This window comes from Clupea harengus, chromosome 10, assembly GCF_900700415.2.
Source record: "Clupea harengus chromosome 10, Ch_v2.0.2, whole genome shotgun sequence".
NCBI classification, from domain to species: Eukaryota; Metazoa; Chordata; class Actinopteri; order Clupeiformes; family Clupeidae; genus Clupea; species Clupea harengus.
The window spans coordinates 19316982-19335528 of record NC_045161.1 but is presented as its reverse complement, the minus strand read 5'-3'; the positions used below and the strand labels follow the sequence as shown (position 1 = coordinate 19335528).

Here is an 18547-nt window from a genome sequence, read left to right as displayed (position 1 = left end):
CACACACTGTTATGAAAGGACAAAGACATAGTAGAGAGAGGGTAGAGGTGGACTTGTATGCTGGGGCCTAACCATAGACCAGCTGCAGCCTCCTTCTCCCCCAACGCGCTGGTGTTTTACGTGAAGTTCTCACATCAGCCTGTGGGGGCAGTCATGTTCTTTCCTAGAGTGCCTGCACACAGTTATGTAAGCTTCCCTGATTTACTGTGGCTACTCCTAAAGCCCCTCCCTGACTGGTGCAACTGTAAACAGCTACTCCTATTGAGTCCGAATTGTTTTTGCACCACATCATGGTCCTCGAGGACCTTTTCAGAGCCCAGAGAGCCACTACTTCGGACAGCTCCCTGCAAACAACAGTGATCTCATTCGGGAGAGCAACAGCAACGGAGTTAAATATCGAAAAAGACCCCCATGAATCTCCTGTTGTGTTCATGCGCTGCTGGCTTTGTGCCACACTAACTAAATTCTAACAGCTAGAGTGGGCCTCAGGGGTTACCATGGTAACGTGAGGCATGTTTCTGTTTCTGTTGTAGGGGCCCCAAGGGCCACAGGGGACTCCAGGGCCCAGAGTAAGTAACTCTCTTTCAGGATGCTTTACTGTACATAAGATGGATGGAAGTGCTTTACTGTACACAAGATAGGTGGAAGGCTCACGACTACATTGCTAATCAGTTTTATTTCAAACTTGTCATTAAATGCTAGGATATATTTCAACTTAAACTATGTTTTTGCATGGTAATTAATTTTGCAGTACTACATTCAGATAGTAATGTGTGTCTTTATAGGTCTGTGCTGTGCAGTGTAGAAGTGCGCTGTATTTTTAACTCATGTTTTTGCATTAACTCACATTCTATGGAGAGATTCCACTGTGTTCACATCATCATTTCTTTCCCTGTGTGTGTCTCTGTCTAGGGTCCAGCAGGTGTGCCAGGCCCCACAGTAAGAACTGTAATTCCATCATTATTATTGGTTAATCATTATTGTGTTTGTTTTGGTGACAGGTCATGACTTGAACTGTTCTGGTTTAGAAAGCACTACTCCTGTTTGTTTGTTTGAGCTTGAGTTTGCCATGTTGAGACTGCCATGGATCTGACCCTGAAGGTTTCTGTTGGCCGAAGCCAGAAATGCAACCTTGCAGCAGTTGTGTTCCACACTAAGAATCACATTTGATGTTAGCTGATACTGCATAGCCATGCACTAATTAGCACTGTCAGCCTAACCTTGCTGTGCAGCAAGACAGTACTGATCTACCTAGTGGCGATATGTAGCATGTAGGAGGAAAATCCCCCCAACCCATCCATTTACTGGCACTTGCAATAACCCACGTGGAGAACATGACCCATCTCATAAACCCCACTGGAAAACATGAAGCACTGGCATTCTGGATGGCCTCTGGCTTGTAGGTAGGCTCAAAGTGCGTCAGCAACTCAGGAAAGATGATCTAAAGCCACGGTGTGCTACTGTTGCCCTAGTCCCCAGCCGGCAAGAGTGCTGAGGTGTCCTGCCTATGTGGCCCCTGGCGCCCTGGGTGGGGGGTGTTTGCCCAAGCGACTGGTGAGCGAGGGCTCATTAAAAAATGATTACGTGATAAAAACCAGTGGAATGTGATGTTTGTGTATATTGCACGCGAGGACAACGCTCGCAGTCGATTCCGGTGGGGTCGCTGCCTGTCCCCCCCCCCCCCCCCCCCCCCACCCCCGCAGCCCCCCACCGTGAGCGCTGGAGTTGGTTTGTTGACTCAGGCTCTTGTTTGCTTTCCTCTTCACTCTCCTCCTGATTTTACTCGAAATTCTAACGGCCCATCTCCGCTGTGCTTTGTGTCCCAAGAACCATGTGGATGTTGACCCAGCTATAGAGGCACTGATGGAGTCTAACGGTCCCTTTCGCATGGAGGTAAACCCCCCCCCCCCTCCTCACCTCACTGCTCAGTATCTTATCATCATCCTCCTCCTCCTCCTCCTCCTCCTCTCTATATCTCCATCACATTTGTTATATCTCTCCTTCCATCTTTCCATCAATCTGTTCCATTTCTCGCCCTCTTGTTCCAAACGGATGGAGGAAATTGGGGGACAGAGCTGATGAAAGCTTGCATGTTTTTCTTTTTTGTGTAAATATGTTGCGTAAGATGTTTGTACTGAATACTTTACTGGAATGTGCTTGCATGCAATCAATTGTTTTGTCTTTATAGACCGAAAAACATGTTCTGCTGAGTGGTTCATACCAAGGTCTATGTTTATGGGAGGGTCAGAGTTAATAAAACGAAAAGAATACCAGACTACTATCTTAGAGAAACCTTAAGACGCAGGATTTAACGTCTGTTTTCCTCATAGAGTGATTCTACATGTTCACCTGTAAACTGTGAATTATGATTGTGATCAGATTCCTGACATGAAGTATTGAAGCTACTAAGTATTGATAGTTGGTTGTTTTGAGATTGTTGTTTTTTTTGCTTTATGGCACCTTGCATGGTATGTGCAACTTCATCCTATTCCACACACGTCTGCTCCCGCCCCCACAGAGCTACCAGAACACCGAGATGGCCCCGCCGGATCAGAACTCTGAGATCTTTAAGACGCTGCGTTACCTCAGCAGTGTTATAGAGAGCATAAAGAAGCCCCTCGGAACACGAGAAAACCCAGCCCGCTTCTGCAGGGACCTGCTGGACTGCCAACAAAAGCTTGCCGACGGTGAGTCTCGGACTGCCGCCTCACTGCTTACCCACTTTGCTTTCTGTTATTTCACCAATCAAAATGGAACTTTGCTCCCATGTTTTATTATATCCGAGGAATGTGTCTATTTGCAAGAACACCGAATTCCAGCAAGGTTGTTGTTCTTAGCAGACCCGAGGCAAGAAATACAAAGATAAAGAAGTCTGTATTCATTACACCTCTGTCTCTCTCTCTCTCTCTCTGTCTCTCTCTCTCTCTCTCTCTCTCTTTCTCTCTCTCTCTCTGTCTCTCTCTGTCTCTCTCTGTCTCTTGCCTGATTTGGGTCCATCAGGACCATTCTGGATTGACCCAAACCTGGGTTGTACGTCAGATGCCATCGAAGTGTTCTGCAACTTCACAGCAGGTGGTCAAACATGCATCCAACCAGTTGCAACAAACAAGGTAACCTAGACACTCTAACACAAACCTAGTATAAAAATACAATGGCCTAAGTCTGTGAATTACATATACTTCACGAACGTCATAAATCCAGCATCCAACGATAATGCATGGACATGCATTTGGCTATGGGTAGCCTTTATAATGAAGCTCCCAATATAGTAGTGAGGTTACTGTAGTTATTACCCATTGGACACTGGCATGCTGTGGTTGTACTGTGTGCATCGGTGTCTTAAAGAAGAATTAGACTGTTGCATGAAATGGTGCTCCTTCGAATCAGCTTTTTCATCTTGGCAACCACAGATGACGTTTGCCATTGGGAAAGTCCAGATGAAGTTCCTCCACCTGTTGAGCACAGAGGCCATGCAGAGCATGACTGTCCACTGCCTGAATGACCCGTCGCTGGGCACCACAGCGCCACAGACCCAAAGGGCACCGTTACAGTTCAAGGGCTGGAACGGGCAGATCTTTGAGATGGACACTTTACTTGAACCATACGTGCTCTCGGATGAGTGTGAGGTAGGTCTGGGAGGGGAAGATGCTGTAGGGGGTAATCCAGGAATACGTTCTTGTGGATTTCCATTTTTACAGTACAATTAATCAACTGGCTGTTCAGCCCTCAGTAATGGCTTGCCAGCCATTATCCCTTGATAATGGCTCGATAATGAAGAATAATAAATTAGTTCTATAACTATATAATGAATTCTAAATTGAAACTGAGTGAATGCTATCTCTTGAACGGGCATATTTTCTTTTGATTCCTGTCAGATTCAAGATGGCAGCTGGCACCAGTCACGCTTCCTTTTTCAGACTCAGGACACCTATCAGCTTCCCATCGTTAACCTCCAGGGTCTTGCAGCTACGCAGCCTGGAGAGCTGCGGCACGCCGAGGTCGGACCCATCTGCTTTCTTTAAGGGAGTGTTCTAGGCCACTTTTCGCTCTCCCTCTCCCTCTCCCTCTCTCTCTCTCTCTCTCTCTCCCTCTCTCTCTCTCTCTCTCTCTCTCTCTCTCTCAAGCCAACCTGCCTGTGAACAAAATAAAAGAAGAACAGCTCCACTTTATCTATTCAAAATGGCTGCCGTCAAGAGGTCACATGCAGAGTGCAGGCCATTTCTCTGAAGAGGCCCAACAGCCCCTCTGCGATGAACAGCCCCTCTGCGATGGCCCGAAGAAGTAACCGTATCTGTAGGACTATTGACTTATTCTGAAGAACTCAGCAGAACTCAACGGAGAGATTTGTGTCTTTAAAAGGGAGCACAGGATGATGGTCATTTGCCAACATGTATCAAGAATATTGTATTTTCTGTTTGTTTGTTTGTTGGATTGTTTTGTTTTTTTTCATTTTTTGGTTTTGATTTGGTCAGAGTAGTGGTGCTAGGGTATGGGGTCTCCAGGCCAAGAGTGATGACTGTACCCAGAGGAACCTTGCCCGGTCTTCTATCCACTTCCTCCCCATCCCCAATCCTCACTAGGCTCCAACCCCACCTCCTCCTCCTCCCCGTCCCCCGTCCCCCCACCCCAACCAGGCCCAGGTGCCTGAGGAGGAACACAGGCTCCACACGTGGAGCACTGTCTCCATAGAACTTCCTAAGAGTGCAATAGCTTGTGCGTTATTTGCGGGAATAAAATAATTGCATTTTTCAATCAAGTTTCTTTTTTTTTTTTTATATATTATTTGTAAATTTTAATCCGTTGTCCACCCTGGACTCGTACATCGTATCAGATGAGCTCTACCTCCTGTATGTTTTGCCTTCAAGTGTAGGTGCTTGTGTCAAGATTTTATTCAAAGTTGTATGTACTGGCTACATCAAGATATGTTCTGTTGTACAAGTACTTATTTGAATTTGGTCATTTCCTTCTTACTAAACTTAATTTATATGAACATTGTGTTAATAAATTATGTCACATTGGCCTAATTTACATTTCAATAGGAAGGGGTTGCCCAATAGAGGCAAGCTTTCCATGGTGCTGCAACAGACACACATAGTTAATCAGTGAGTTAGACATTTTTTCCTGTGTATATTTTGACATTATATGGTTAATTATTTATATAAGTTTTGTTTTGTTTTGTTTGTTGTTTTTTTTTCTCTCTCTCAAATTACTACACCCCAATAAATTATACTATCTCCCAGAGATCTATTGGTCAGTTACCAATTATTCCAAATAACTATTTATGTTAAATTTGTATTTGTATTTGTGTATATACACACACAAACATGTGACTGTTTATTCCTTTCATTCTACCACTCTCAGTTGGTGATTATTGAAATTTTCTGGCAGCTCACAGAAGCTAGAGCCAGACCACATCATAAACAGGAATCTTCATGTGTTAAATTATATAGCATTGAATGAGCTGTAATTAAATAAATACTTTGGAGGATTTAAGTAAAAAAAATGTAAATATGAAAATGTGTTGACATTAAATAAAAAATGTTTTAATCCCAACGTAGTTACTTTTCTGGCTTGTAGCTGATTTGATTTCTTTGCAGTATTTGCCGGTGCTGGTTCAGTCCTATACTAAGTCCGATCTCTTCATTGTAACACTTGGTATGTAAACCATTTTAAAGATTCACCATGTAACTCTACTGAGCCAGTATCCTCTATGTGCACTTTACTTCTAAATGCTTCCAAGTCGTGACCTGCTGAGATCCATCTGTTTCGCATCATCCTGTGGACCCGACTGCTAACAGCCCCTCAATTATGTTCTTATAGCGTCATTGTCTGTCCTCTCAACCCCTTTGACAAGTGCTTATTACCCAAAGCAAATGTTTGGTAGCATTAGTTGTTTTCTGATATAAATGAAAGACCCTCAATGACCTGAGAGCGATATGCATAGAATATGCTTTAAGGAACTGAGCCATGGAGCAACAGCCACCCTGATGACCAGAGTGAAACATCTCCTTACGGGCATTTGGGCAGGGTTTGGGCAGGGTTTGGGCAGGGTTTGGGTGGTGTTTTAAGCCACAGGGCTACCATGCCAATTAAAACAGTAATTCAAATATCTTCTCAGTGAAGGCACCTGGACTAGTTATGGGAAACTAGACTGGGAAAACATCTATCAAGGTGCCACACACTCACAAGGTGTTTGTGCTTTACCTTGGAGCCCATATGCCTATATTTGTGAATGAGTAATAATGTAAATTGTATGCGCATATTGTGCAGTTTGAGACATACAGTAGAGCAAAAATGTATGGTTTAGTTATTACCATAACATCACAGCACAGCGTGAAGCTATTTCAAGATAGAAGACCCTGTGGATTGCCATGGGCCATCCTAGCCAACAACCTCATCCACTGATAAACTTACCACAAGGTAACATTTGAAAAATACTAATTTATGATACATATGTGTAACGTTTGAAAAATACAAATGTATGATACATATGTGTAACATTTGAAAAATACTACTTTATGATACATATGTGTAACATTTGAAAAATACTAATGTATGATACATATGTGTAACATTTGAAAAATACTACTTTATGATACATATGTGTAACATTTCAGGAGTTCACACAATGAAAGTCTAATGACTTTAGTATGAGTGGAAGTCTCGAATAATCACTCAGTAACAGCAAGGGTCCTCATGTATTTTTATGTATGTGAGTATTTTCTACTGTTATGCAACTCAGTTGTGCTGTTCAGATATTATGTCCCTGCATCAAGTTTTCATGACAGCTTCCCTGAAATATAGCGCTTCATTCTCATTCTTTCTGAGTCATTTATCAACATGAAACCTTATCCTTGCATTCTTTCCTGGAAGGCTGGAGCGCATAAAGCATCGTTGTCTTCATGTTCCAGCACAGAACAGGCTGGGAGAGATTTGTGTTTGACCCTGAATGTAGCGTGAAGCTGGATGAGGAGCAGGGTACCTGTTACCTTGGAGATGGTCAAACCAAATAAAAAAAAGCTAGTGAAAGGAGAAACTTCTCTTTGGCATCACTGCCGTGGTTTTGATTCATGTCATGCACAGTTCCCTCCAGCTGAGAAGTTTTAGATAAAGGAATTATTCATATTCAACATCTGATTTTACTATTTCCAGGTGATGCTAACTGAAACGATGTCACAATGCATATTTGTATTAATAACAGATAATTAAAATGTGTTTTAGCCGAACAGCTTATGCCTAAAATACATGCATAGCAAGTGCTCACATTCTTCGAAAGAGACTTTTTGTTCTCTGTAATAAACAAAAACACTACCGACGGCCTGACACAGACACCATTAACCAACTGTTGACATTCTTTGCTTAGTCCCACAGATCTATAATAGAACTTCAGTTTTCCAAACACCAGGGTGCGCTAATAGTTCCTGACCAAACTCTACTGTCGTAATTGTCAACGCGAATCGAATTACGGCACCTGCATTTCCACGTGCTGTCAGTGGAAATAGCTGCTACCAAAACACATTTGTGTGTAGAAGTTTTGCACCAGTTAACTTCCCTTACAGTGTGGAAATATGGAATCCTTGATTATTCCAACAAAGGGTGACTCTGATAATCCATTGGACTCACCCAGTGAAATGAACGAAAGAGGAAAGAAGCGAAAGATATCTCTCACAAGGTAATGTTAGCCAATATAGACAGAACGTTAAGTTCACAACATCGCAAAGGACCGTTTTGGCACGTTTTTAATTGTTGGTTAAGCTTTTATACTTACGAATAAATTGTTGTGATCTCTTGATTTGTTATACGGGAAGTCTTTGTTAACAACCAAGGTGTTATCTTACTACACATGCTAACATCTCGTGTAACAGCAATAGCCAACATAACGTTGGCTCATGGCTCCTTGATACGTTGTAATTTAGTATCATACCACACACGTCTCATCTTCGCTCTCATTTGTAAGTTTACAAATAAATAAAGGAGAAAACCTTGAAACTGAGTCATAACCATCAATAAGCGAGAACAGCGAGTTAATCTAAACGTGGCACTCAAGCCTTCTTTATTTAATCTGAATCATGAGCCATTAACATCGTGTTGTGTGTTTGTTTCTTCATGTTGCATTTCTCTACAGTTGTGGTATGTGTGATACAGAGGAGGCGAGGTACAAGTGTCCTGGCTGCATGACGCACTCCTGTAGGTGAGTTCGGAGAACAATCCCATCAAGACCATACAGTACTTCCCTGTCGAAGCGTCCTTGAGCAAGACACTGAACCCCTAATTGCTCCTGGTGTGCAGTGTGCCATCAGTGTAAATGTAAAAATGTGTATACATCCTTGTAAGTCGCTTTGGATGAAAGCGTCTGCTAAATGACTAAATGTAAATGTAATACAGTACTTCCGTATGCAGGCCTATGGCTAGACCGAAGCACCCCGCCGGACAGCTCTATTCTATGTGTTACATGACTTATGGCCCAGATCCTCCCCTGGTATATTACTCCAAAATAACGTTCTCCTAGAATCCACAGTTTATCTCTGATATTAAAATATACAGCCTTGAATATTAGAATTCCATGCTCGATGAAGTGCCAGTTGGCATTAGGGGTTGTATAAAACTGCGATATCAATTCCTGGAAGAAAAGGTATGTCAGGACAGCCCAATGATTTTCATATGCAAGTTGAACTGCAGTAGATTAGAGGAGAGGCACTCATGAGCCTGTTTTATAATGTTACCCTGAGATTGTTATTAGGGCCTTCAAGGTGTGCCAAGCAGTTGGACATCCAATTCGGTTCCCTTGTCCTGTTTGATCGGACCAATCTGAGGCTGTTTTTTCATGTTCACTTGTTCTGACTGATTTAAAGACAGTGCGTGCCTGTACCTACGGTCTCCATGGATGATTGAGCTGGTCAAAGGATTTATAGGCAGGCTTTTAACGTGCAAATGGCACACACACACGTCAGCAATCTTGCAAAGTGGTAGCACCTTGGAATACATATCTAGTTTTTTAATCGTAGGAACATTTATATAAAAAAAGTTTCAAGAATGCTTGAAGTCCTGGCTTTGAGAAACCAATAGTGGTGAATAGTGATTTGCTGCAATTGATTGGTAGTTACAAACTGAATACATTGAATGCATCAATCAATTGAATGTATTATTCTTATTGAAGTATTATTGACCACATTTTCTGCAAGCAATTGAAAGTGAGTCTTGTATAAGCCAGTGTTAATAGTCTCCCACCATTACATAGCCTTGTTTATGCTAGTGTGCCTTGCCGTTGCAGCTTTTTCCCAATGGTCACAATGACTGACTTCACTCTGTAGTGTCCAAAACATCAACAGTGCACCTGTGGAACAAGATAAAAAAAAAGCCTGTAAAGAACGAACAGTAGGGCCTACATTTTTGTCATGGTTTCTCATTGTTCAGGGTTTCCAGTAACATTTTTCAGCAACAAGTATTCAGAGATAAGGTCTGCAAGAGGGTCTTGCCAAATATTTTCCTTTCAGCGAGTCCCTGAAATGTACAGTATGAAGATGAATGCTTCGGGCTTGGATAAGGTCCAGCAGATAGCTGTCTGTGGTGACCCAAGCGTGCTCGAGAACCTGTCACCTTTCTTCTGTGTTTATGAATTCCTTTCGTGATTAGGCCTATTAATGCCCCCCCCCCCCCACCCCCAATCCTTTTGGCCCACAGCACTGCTAAAGTGGAAACTTGAGGCAACATTAATACCACCAAAGTTCTTAAGACGGTTGATGTGAATACTTGTTGGCTTATGTGCAGTTTTGCTGAAATGGTTTGTTACTCCCAATATAGTAGCCTTGAGCATTATTGTGTTATCCTGCTTGAAGGTAGTCTAATCACTATGTGCATACACTCTCCAGTTGAAAACTCTCCAGTTCATTAACTCTCCAGTTGAAAACTTTAACTACCAATCTTACAATGGTGTGTTTATAGTATTTTTTCCCACAAGAAATCATGATAATTCTGTTTTTCTTTTTCTAATGTAGAGGGTAGTATTGCCAAAGTCACATAGACGTGCAGCAGCAGGGATGAGATGTAAATAGGAAGCTTCTAGTCAAATCACAGGTATGGTGTCAACACCACCATGTCACACGTGTCAGGTGTGCCCGGGCCTCAAACAGATTTATTAACAGCTGAAGAGGCTCCAAATGTCTCCAAGCCGTCCCAGCCCAATCTGCCAGTCTGGCACAGCTAAATCTCCCCTGCCCAATGCGAGTGTTGGATAGATTTATGCCTCCCTCTCTCTCTCTCTCTCTCTCTCTCTCTCCGTTTCAGCCTCTGCTTGCATGATTCCCTTTCGCCAGTTCTGCGCAGTGTTTTCCAGCTCCTCTTACATAACGCTGTTTTCCTATTGGCAAAATGGACTCCCACAGCAAGCGCTTTCACACACACACATCAAGACGCTGCGTCGGCGAGTGCCGGCTGTCCCTAAGAGTCCGGTGTTGGGTTCAGGCCAAACCAGAGGCGTGTGACGGGGAACCACCACATTTCCAAAGAGTGGCTGAACGTTGTATGGCAGAGTTTGTTTTGTTTTGTTTTAGTCTTGTTGCTTTTGGCCGGTGACCCTTGAGTCAGGTTTTCATGAGGTGTTGGTGAGTGGGATGGTGTGTGTGTGTGTGTGTGAGTGTGTTTTCTTTTTCTTTTCTTTTTTTTCTAACAGTAGGAATGATTTCTCAGGCATTGCTGAGGCGTTGACATGTTCTCTCTCCTCTCCCCAGTTTGGTATGTGTAAAGAAGCACAAAGTGGAGACAGGATGCAGTGGTGTTCGAGATAAAACCGCTTTTGTGACCCTCTCAGAGTTTGATGAGATCAACCTCCTTAATGGTAAGGTCACATACTCGTGTGGGTGTGGGTGTGTGTGTGTGTGTGTGTGTGTGTGTGTGTGTGTGTGTGTGTGTGTGTGTTTGTGTGTGTGTGTACATGTGTTTATCCAGTAGGTCCCCATTCCATCCGTTTCCTGGTGGTGTTCTGCTTTTAATGTTTGCGTTTCATCTAGACTACAGGTTCCTGGAGGAGACTGGGCGATTGGCAGACAGTGCCACCAGGGATGTCCTTACTCAGCTGCCTCAACACACTCAGAGGGTAGGGCTCACAGGCTCACAGTCCCCACAGTCCGTGTTAGTCTGAACAATCACATGTTGAATTCAATTATTAGTGTATATCATTGTATTATTATTATTAGTATTTAATTACATTCAAATCAGGAAACCTTAATGTAGTTAATGTGTAGTGTTGTTGGGTTAGTATACATTATAGGACACTATAGAAATACAAGACATAAGGTAGAATGTGCTCTTAGAGGGTGGAATGTGCTCTTTCTCACCTGCAGGTCCAGAAGCTGGCAAAGGAGGCCCGCATGTCCAAAATCACCCTGAAGAACCTCCCCAGATCATTCACCAAAAGTAAAGAGAACTCTACCTTCTACCACAGAAGGTAGGCCATCTTCCATCCAGCCACTTTGGGTGGTTTAAAGAGCCGCTGTAACAAAAGGTTGCCATTAAATAGGACCCATTCTGCAGATCTCTGTAGAGCAGTCTACAGTTCTCCACAGAGCTTTATAATTTAAATATATATTTAGTCATCCCAAACTGGAGGTAACCATGTGTGTGGTTGCTTATTAGGCTATCTACAGGAAGACAATGGCTGTTTGCTGTTTTTATTTGAACATTTCTTATATCAGCCTGAGTTTGTAGCTTTGATCCTCCAATCCCAGGTGCAACACTGAGTGAAAGGCATTTTAGCAGTCCCAAAGTAAGTTAAATAACACTGAGTGAAAGGCATTTTAGCAGTCCCAAAGTAAGAACACTGAGTGAAAGGCATTTTAGCAGTCCCAAAGTAAGTTAAATAACACTGAGTGAAAGGCATCTTAGCAGTCCCAAAGTAAGTTAAATAACAATAATTGTTAGGCATGGCCCTGCTACTCAACTGTGTGCTGCTCAGTCCAGCTCAGATGACCACCTGTCTGGCCTGTAGCTCTGTGTCCCACAGTGTTAGCGTCATCAGTGAGCATTCCACGTGAACGTGGGGATACAGTTTCTTCAGACAAAGAACAAGATGAGGATCATTAATATCATTTTATACGTTTGAATCATATTAGCTTTTTCGGGACATCTGTACGAAGCTCAAACGGGGATATGGTTACACAGAGTGCTGGGCTGAAGCGTCTTCTTCTCCTGATCAGGTTTTGTTTTGATTGGCTCATGGGTTTGTCTTCGCTGTGCTGCTTTGATGGGCCTCATTAGCACAACAAAAGGCAGCCTGCTGCTCCACCTTTTCATGCGGCGTGAACAGTGCGCTCGCAAGAAGTATCGCATTTCCCGATCTGTCTAGTCTATCACAAGTAAGATCTCGAGTCCCCCACAGAAATGCACTGAAATCTCTGAACCAGGGGATGAGCAGCCAGTCGTACGAGCCTGCCACATGGTGTCGCCCTTGCTAAGTTCCCAACAGTTCAGTGGCTGCCTCCTCTCGCATCCAGGAGCCACCTCAGAGTGGTGTGAGGGGGTCACCCTTAAGAAGGTCTTGACCAAGAATGATATTGATGCTAAAAGAGTCACAATAGTCAACATTATGATTGTCTTGTTGGATGCATTAATGACTGATTAAGTTTCACAAAAGTGTTTTTTGGTTGTAAGGATTTGTTAATTTGCATATTTATAACAAGTTATGACCATAGGTAAATCCCCTCACAAGGGGGTGGCCATTATACCCAGGGGTGAATTGATCCTTCTTCAACTTCTTCATAGTTCTATTATACCCAGGGGTGAATTGATCCTTCTTCAACTTCTTCATAGTTCCATTATACCCAGGGGTGAATTGATCCTTCTTCAACTTCTTCATAGTTCTATTATACCCAGGGGTGAATTGATCCTTTTTCAGGTTCTTCATAGTTCCATGTTTGATGACTCAGACATCTGGAGCAAAGGTAACAGTACCAACACCATGCCAACAGTACCAACACCATGCCAACAGTCCCAAAACAATATCGGGTAACTAATGGCTTGAGAAGTGCAATATGCAGTTTACCACAAACGATGCAAGTTGAGAAGGTCTGGACCAGCTGCTTAGAGTTGGCAAGGACATAAATCTCCACTTTTAGGATGTTGTTTGAACACTCCTTGTAGGTTAATGATAGCACTGACAGCTTGTAACTTTTACGACCGCATGCTGATTCCTCGCTCGTGGTCTTGCCTGTACATCACACCCCCAAAGATAACTTAACTGTGTGTTTTTGTGCCTGTGTTATGTTGCCATGGCAACATCACTCACACTTCCCCTGGCCCCCCTAGCCCACCGACCCTCCCTTGTCCGTACAGAATGTCCACACGTTGGCGTACCTCATAGCCTCCTGTTTCCACATCACAGGACTTCCTGCCGTGCCGCTGGTGGTCCTGCCGATGTTCAGAGCGACTCGCTTCTGTAGGGGGACTCCCTTCTGTCACTCCTGAAGTATAAATATTTACCCCTAAAACTAGAATATGAAAAACTGTGAAGGGAACGGGGAAACTTTTAATTCAATATCCAGGCGGCGGCAACATTCTGTCATGTCTAGAATAGAGGCAAGGTGTCAATCAGGCCTGCTGGGTTTGAATGAGAGCGTTGTCTCGGAGCACACCCTCCTTTATGTCACCGCTCTGCTCCGGGCTGACCTCCCTGCTCTCCTCACATCTGTCAGGGATGCTGCTGACGCTGGAAAGAGTGTGTGTGTGTGTGTGTGTGTGTGTGTGTTCAACCCAGAGTGAACAAGAGTGAAGGCCTGTGTGAAAGGAAGCGAGTAAATCAGAGGCAGAGTTGGATGAGATTATAGATAAGTGAGTGAAACGCACAGAACGAGATTACAAATAAGAGTGACGGAGAGGCAGAGCTGGATGAGAGTGAGATTATAGATGAGTGAGTGAAACGCACAGAACGAGATTACAAATAAGAGTGACGGAGAGGCAGAGCTGGATGAGAGTGAGGTGGTGCGAGTGAGTCAATAAAGGTGACATTGTATGGGTGGTATTGGGGTTGATTATAGGTGGGGGTGGGCAACAGTCAAGTTCTAAGGTAAAAGCAAGTGGCAGAGGTGGATGACGGTGGGATCATTTCTCTCCAAACCAGCAGACATGGATGAGTGTGACAACTGTTAATAAAGGAGACCATGATCTTGGCAGATGAACTGCATTGCCAAGGTTTTTTTCTTATTTTAGCTTTGAGCCCTCCTCCTCCGCAACTTAAAGACAACAAACAGAAAGGAGAGAAACCTAACTGCTAATCCTGTCTTCCTTCACACTATCCCTCCGTAATGTGAATACGAGGTACTGGAACCGTGTGTGTGTGTGTGTGTGTGTGTGTGTGTTTGGCGGCGCCCCCAGAGAGTGGTCACTTACTTGATGACTTAGTCGGATTCCCTGCCTGGCGGCTCTGTACCTCCAGACACTGTGGCCAGCTCTAGCTTCATTGTGGGGTCAGGTTTTGTTTGGTGGCTGTCCAAATGCCATGGCAACCAGTCCAGAGGGAGACACCTGTCAGCCAGTGCTTTGCCTACCATGTGACCTTACCTGTCTGATTCCTTACTCTCTGTGACTGTTAGGTGACATTGACTGTTAGAGTAAGGCTGGAAAAATACACACACACACACACACACACTAGACTGCTTCACTGTAATGTCCTATTGGCCAAGAGTGGTATTTCTTTTCAAAACGGCTTTATTTCCCCATACTGTGTCAGGGAAGTAAATGATTCAGTTTCCTTGGAAATGAAGATGCACCGGATTTCAAAACGTCCCAAAAGAATCATTTTTTATCGTTCCCTAGAAAGCCTCCCTGTGTGCTGTCAGCACCCCACACTTTTGAGGAACAGACCCAATAGAGACTTTATAATCCAAGAAAATTTCAACCCGGCATCTCATTGTCTTTCTTGAAAAGCCTCCCATGCTGCCGGTAGGGCGTCTAGCAGCTGTGCCTGTTCATGAATGCAATTTCCACTGCACAACAGCAGTGCAAGTGGGCTGAAGTCAATAGCGTCCACCAGCATGCACACAACCATCACTGAAAGATGGATGCACGATAAGTTGCTGGAGGACAGAAATGGGTTTCAGAATGTACCAAGTACATTCAATAAAAAGCAGATGTTTTTACTGAAGTGACTGCAGATGGTTAGCGACATATTCATGCTACGCATTTGCATTGCCAGAGAGAGAGAGAAAGAGGGAGATAATTATTGTCGGCTGGGTCTTAAGGCTTTCGTGCTTGGCTGATGGGTTGGTGTTGGTTGTGTGGGTTGGTGTGCGTGTGTGTGTGTGTGTGTGTGTGTGTGTGTGTGATTGAGAGATCCTGTTTGTTTTTTTCCCCTTTCTTCACTCTCCTTCTGCCCTCTCTACCTCCTTATCCATGGTGGCTAATGTCAGGCACAGGGCACACAATAAAGTATCTAACTAGAAATTACCGACCCTGTCATCTCAAAGGAGCTATAAGGGCACAAATATGTAATAACTGGCAAAGCATGTGGGGAAATTGTCCGCTGCATAACTCTCTCTCTCTGGCTTCACATGACACGGCAGTTTTCTCTCTGTGCTCATGTGGAACCAGGTCAAAGGTCACAGGGATTTGTCTTGCGCTCAAAGAGATCGGATTGGATCAGCCTGCATGCTTCTTCTAATATGGATTGGATCAGCCTGCATGCTTCTTCTAATATGGACGATTTGCCTATTTAGTTTCCCTTTGAAACGGGGAGTTTGAGGAAGAGTTCAGCAATTTCACACTAACAGTGGCGCAGAGGAAATGTCTCATCCCCTCGTGAGTCACTTGATGTGGTTTGGTGTTGTGTTGTTTTCCTCCCCTCTCTCTCGGAGTGATTGGACGTCTTTGGGGGAATGGGAAGGGAACACCATGTTACCGGCAGCGCGTTGAGCAGTTTAGGTAATTTTCGTCTCGGCAGATGTGCGATGAAGCCGCAGCAGGCCCAATAAGAATGCGACCCCGTGATCCGACCCGCGGTGGGAACACCCAAACAACGCGACTGTGTTTTGTCGTCCCCGTTTTTATTTATTTCCCTCCCCACTTCTGCGTTCAGGATGTGTGGCCGCCTCCCCTGTCCAAGATCACCTCTCGAGTTGCGCAGCAGGACATTGGCTCCCTCTGGGACTGGTCTTTTCCATGTACTATAGCTTTTTGGCCCCAAGTCGCAGTCGCCTGCCTCTCTGCGCCAAGGATTGCCGGACCAAGCCCAGTGCAATGCAGCAATTGATGCATTATTTGGGACTACAGCAAGGAGCAGCCAGCAAATAGAGGGCTTAAGGAACATCTGCCTGTAATCCTGTAAACCTGCCCTGCCTCCTGAGACACCCGCTATCCCTCCTCCTCCTCCTCCTCCTTCATGGAGTTAGTGTAGGTCTCGGAGCAGACCCCCCACCCCTCTGCCAACCCCACCCAAAAACACCCGGGCCCGGCAGAGCGGCACCACCGCCTGGCACCACCACCACCACCGCTGCCACCATCTCCGCCACCATCTCCATCATCTCCCCCTTCTGTCTTGTGGTGCTGCAGGTGGTTGGCAAGATGGATGATTAAAGGTATACATGGATAACGTGTTCTTAAGCCTTGTGTGAAGTCAAGCCCCGTTTGCCTGCCAGGCCCCTGCTTAGCTCTTACTCATATTCCATATGCGCCCGTGTTGTGTTTTTGTGGGGCTTATTGCTGGTTAGATGACCAAATCCCCACAGTCCCTAGTGGATCCATCTGTCAGCGGATCTGTTACACATGTGCTCGTCTTGCTACCACGGCAAGTTTCTGAGCTGGTTTATCCCGTCCTTTTTTTTGTCCTCGCTTTTTTGTGGGAACGAAGCACGTGCGGTGAGGCGAGGATCAGCCAGGCTGAGAAAGTCATCATCCTGTCATGGCAGTCGTCCTCGTCCTCGTCCTTTGAAACTCTGAGCACAGCTAGCACTCCGCTCCGCCCGCCCCGCCCGCTCCTCTCCCCTCTTTGATCCCATGATGCATCTGTGAGGGTGTGAACAACAGCAGCTGCCTGTGGCCACGCTCTGCCACACGCCATGAGCCCCCCAAGCCTGTGACACTAATGTATGCATTCAGGGGCAGCTTAACACATGGCAGACACCATGGGTGTGTTCCAAAATGCATCCTATTCTCTATGTCATGCGCTGAGGTTGAGGTCATTCCATGGAAAATGCGAGTGTGCTGTGTGTGTGTGTGTCACTTGACATCCAGCCCAGTAATGTGATTGTTACCCGCTCATGTTTTTCATTTCCTAATGTCCTGGAAACTCTACCTGACAGATTTAGAAGGTTGTGGGCCTGCATCATCCGCTGTGTTGTGTTGTGTTCTTCGTTGCGCACGAAATTCCGCCCTAGGAGTTATCGTTGGTTCAGACACATGAAGGTGCAATGTGACCTGGGAAGTGGATGCACACGCAAACCCACTGTCGTCTCTGCTACTGTAGATGGACAAGTGCCTCGGGCGTCCTATGTGTGCAAAGATTCAAACAAGGAATCCGAATGATGCCAGTTCCCCTTGCGAGGACAGTGTTTCCACAGAGAACATTATGTGACATAATCCACAAAATATCTTTGACCTCGATGACAAGGATATCTGTTGCTTTCTTTGTTTTTCGAAATGATTAGAACATGAGGTCATTCCATTGCCAAGTGTTGTTATTGGTTGTTTTGTTTTGTCCTCGAGGCCTATAGATCAAGACCAGTTTTTCCGCTCTTTTCCCAAATTAGAACCGTGACGGTTGCCTCGTGGAAATCAAACCCAGGACGAATCTTGAATGGCTGACTGCCTCTGGATGCAGTAATCAGTGACACCAGAGAGTGTGTGTGTGTGTGTGTGTGTGTGTGTGTGTGTGTGTGTGTGTGTGTGTGTGTGTGTGTGTGTGTGTGTGTGTGTGTGTGTGTGTGTGTGTGTGTGTGTGTGTGTGTGTGTGTGTGTGTGTGTGTGTGTGTGTGTGTGTGTGTGTGTGTCGCTTCGAGGAGGGCTGGTACAGTGATGGCCTCCAGGACAACCCTACTGATGGAAGCATGACAGCAAGACTCCGCTGCCTCTGCGGAGTATGGTGCCATGTGGAAAAATAAAGCTATTTTCAGTGTATTTACGCTCAGAAACAACACGGAGAGGAATGTGGAACACACAAGATTGTTTCCAGAGATCCACGCCGTATGAAATACAGTGTGCCACTGCTTCAGGACAGGCCATTCTGTTTTGGTGTGATGCTTTCAAAAATGTCTTGTTGACGCAGCAATTGACCGTAGCAACCCTGTGTTTGTTTTTCCGACCCAAAATGTAAGAGTTGGTTTCTGACACATGCGCAGGTGTAGCCCAACGGTACTTGCTTATTGACTGTCCTAAAAAGGACCGTGCATATCTGCCTCTTGACCTATGTCGGGTACATTTGCATGGTGACACGACTACGAAGGTGCCTCTTGACCTATGTCGGGTAGATTTGCATGGTGATACGACTACGAAGGTGCAGATGACCCCTGACATGTGTGACATGTGTGGCAGGCGCCCCTAGTTTTTACGCTGAGGAGTTGGACGT

At 44.8% G+C, this 18547-nt stretch overlaps 2 protein-coding genes across 2 annotated transcripts in view; both read left to right on the top strand.

Annotated features, from left to right (window-relative positions):
* The window catches only part of LOC105907751 (collagen alpha-1(XXIV) chain), a 118943-nt gene extending 114388 nt beyond the window's left edge, over window positions 1–4555 (top strand). The window contains exons 54-60 of the mRNA XM_031574872.2: window positions 534–569; window positions 913–939; window positions 1828–1893; window positions 2519–2687; window positions 3001–3110; window positions 3411–3626; window positions 3876–4555. Coding sequence (XP_031430732.1) covers window positions 534–569; window positions 913–939; window positions 1828–1893; window positions 2519–2687; window positions 3001–3110; window positions 3411–3626; window positions 3876–4022 — 771 coding nt within the window. The 3' untranslated portion in view covers window positions 4023–4555. The remainder of the gene's footprint in view (window positions 1–533; window positions 570–912; window positions 940–1827; window positions 1894–2518; window positions 2688–3000; window positions 3111–3410; window positions 3627–3875) is intronic.
* A 2861-nt stretch (window positions 4556–7416) lies between these two features.
* The window catches only part of znhit6 (zinc finger HIT-type containing 6), a 28980-nt gene continuing 17849 nt past the window's right edge, over window positions 7417–18547 (top strand). The window contains exons 1-5 of the mRNA XM_012836146.2: window positions 7417–7672; window positions 8126–8191; window positions 10728–10834; window positions 11007–11092; window positions 11340–11443. Of these exons, the coding sequence (XP_012691600.1) occupies window positions 7569–7672; window positions 8126–8191; window positions 10728–10834; window positions 11007–11092; window positions 11340–11443 (467 nt within the window). The 5' untranslated portion in view covers window positions 7417–7568. The remainder of the gene's footprint in view (window positions 7673–8125; window positions 8192–10727; window positions 10835–11006; window positions 11093–11339; window positions 11444–18547) is intronic.